At 43.6% G+C, this 2,306-nt stretch overlaps 1 protein-coding gene across 1 annotated transcript; it reads right to left on the bottom strand.

The window, feature by feature from the left end:
* On the bottom strand, window positions 1-2,306 carry LOC311144856 (DBH-like monooxygenase protein 2 homolog). The gene is made up of 3 exons (XM_084181011.1): window positions 1,749-2,306; window positions 794-940; window positions 1-210 (listed from the first exon to the last, which is right to left on the bottom strand). Exons 1-3 carry the CDS (start codon window positions 2,013-2,015, stop codon window positions 55-57), a joined length of 570 nt encoding a protein of 189 aa, XP_084037137.1. The 5' UTR covers window positions 2,016-2,306; the 3' UTR covers window positions 1-54.

Here is a 2,306-nt window from a genome sequence, read left to right as displayed (position 1 = left end):
TTGAGTGAATTATTCCTTAAATTTATTGACATTTTCATATATCATGAATACAGATTATTGACACTTTTCTATTGCGCGTGGGGGACTGGTGCCAGAGATGCTGAAGCTAGGCATGTTGAGGAGGTTCACCTCCTTGGTCCCCCTACTTTTGCCATGGTAGCCGATGTCATCCGTTTTCCCGTAGGCATAGATCAGCTTCAATGGACCGTCCTATGATGGGGATCGAACAAAACATACAAGAGAACAGAAGAAAAAAAACAGGTTAAGGACTGCGTTTAGAAAAGTCCTAGTAGGCACTAAGTAGGGCCTATATCAGCCATCAACAAGATTCAAGGGCCGATTTCTCTCTTGAGCGGATGATCGGCGGCCGTTTCAAACCTTGCTTATATTTGTATACGATCACATGAGTCTACGCCGTGGGAATACTTGAACAGATTTCTTAAATTAAAGTCACTTGCAGCGGATTTCCCAGTGTTTACAGTCTTATGTCCAACAATGAAAATTGTTCCCTCTGATAACGTCGGAGGCCAAATAAAACCAGCCGCGGTCCAAATTCACCCTGCGGGCCACCAGTTGGGGAACCATATCCAACATAATGTTGTCATTGACGTTATGACTCCATAGTCTTTAATAATGCCTTTTTAAATGCTACGTTTGTTCATCTCCGAGAACCACGTAGGGTTACAAAAGCCTCCATGTTTATGCAGTTTGTGGTGAACTACTCAATAAAATAACTAGTAAGTGGATATAAATGACAGATGGTCTAGCTCAGGGTTTCACCAACTTAACTCACGGTAATGCGGAAGTCATCCTTGTCACATGACTGGATGGCCCTCCAGAAGGTCATGGTGGTTTGACCGTCTGCCTCGGTCAGGGACAGGAGGGTGTAGTCCTGTTTCTCATCCACCAAGGGAAATCCGTTGCTTGTGGCATGATAATCCTGAAGGAAATACAACAAAAATACTGATGTTATCTGGAGTATTTATAGAGCCTACTAGACTTGTTTTATTAGGTGTGCTTGGTGAAAGCACAACTTTAGAAACTGTTCATCATCACTATTATGCTGCTGCCACCACCTGTAGCACCAGAACCATAAGCTATCAACACCAGAAAGTCCAGACTGCCACTGGTCAGGTTGCTTGAAGAAACTGACACTAATACTGGTCACACTACAACCATATTTGCATGACTCCCAGTGCGTGCCAGGGACATGGATGTGGGGAATTCTGGTCACTACAGCTTTCTTTACAAAGGAAGCCCAATTTAAAAATATTTTCCAATCAGATTTTCCCAGATCTTCTTCAGAAGTTCTGATCAGTCACATGACCGATTAGTGACAAAATATCATAATTGAGCAGCCTACATAAAAGCAGCCTTCTTACTAGTCGTCAACTGTTTCAGCTAGAAACCCCATTTAAACTAACATGCAAACCGATCTGGAATAGTGTGCTTGTATACTGACCACAACCATAAAACCTTTTCTAGTTATACTTAAAAATGTTATATAGAGTTCAGCTCTTCTCTAAAACTTGACCAGGTGCAACACATTCACATGTAGTTTGCCAAATGTTTGAGGTGTTGAAAACCACTACACTGTCACAGTAGCCTATTCCTAAGACCTACAATATAACTACCTCTAACTAAAAGCTAGGACGCAGGATCATATATAGACCTACTTCTACAATAAGTACTACATTACCACTGATACTTGTCTAATTGTAACGATTACAGGTTAATGGTTTAGATACCTTGAAGTAGTTGGCTTTTGGTCCGACCCCTCCAATAACGATATCTGCTCCAGCCATGTCTCCATTTGGGCTGAACCCGAATCCCACCCAGCCAGTGGTCTTGAAGGTCAGCTGGAACGTGATGGTGCCCTGGACCTCGCTGAACCCCCACTTCAGGATGACATTGTTGTCCACGTCAAGGTGCTCCATGAAGGGCATATGGATGTCCGGCTGTGCCCCGATCACTGGAGTCCAAGTCAGGAGCAGGGAGAGGAGTAGAAGGATCATCCTGTCTGTCACCCACAGATAGACCCTGAGAACTCAACCAGCTCAGATACAAAAACTCCAGGTCAAACAAACAGCTATCTCGCCACGGAGCGCCGCTAAGATTCTGACACACTCACTGCCCTTGTCCGAATACCCGTGCTTGCGTCCTAAATAGTTAGTAGGCTTTTCGGGTATGCGAAAATACGTTTTATAGTATGTGAAACTAAATACATTTAGACCCAGGTGTGTTTGACAACAGCTGATAATCAGAGAAAGGAGACGCCATTGCGTTGTTTCCCGCCATTTAGCTAC

This window comes from Coregonus lavaretus (assembly GCF_964263955.1).
Source record: "Coregonus lavaretus genome assembly, chromosome: 17".
Classification (NCBI taxonomy): Eukaryota; Metazoa; Chordata; class Actinopteri; order Salmoniformes; family Salmonidae; genus Coregonus; species Coregonus lavaretus.
This window is presented reverse-complemented; position numbering and strand designations above follow the sequence as displayed.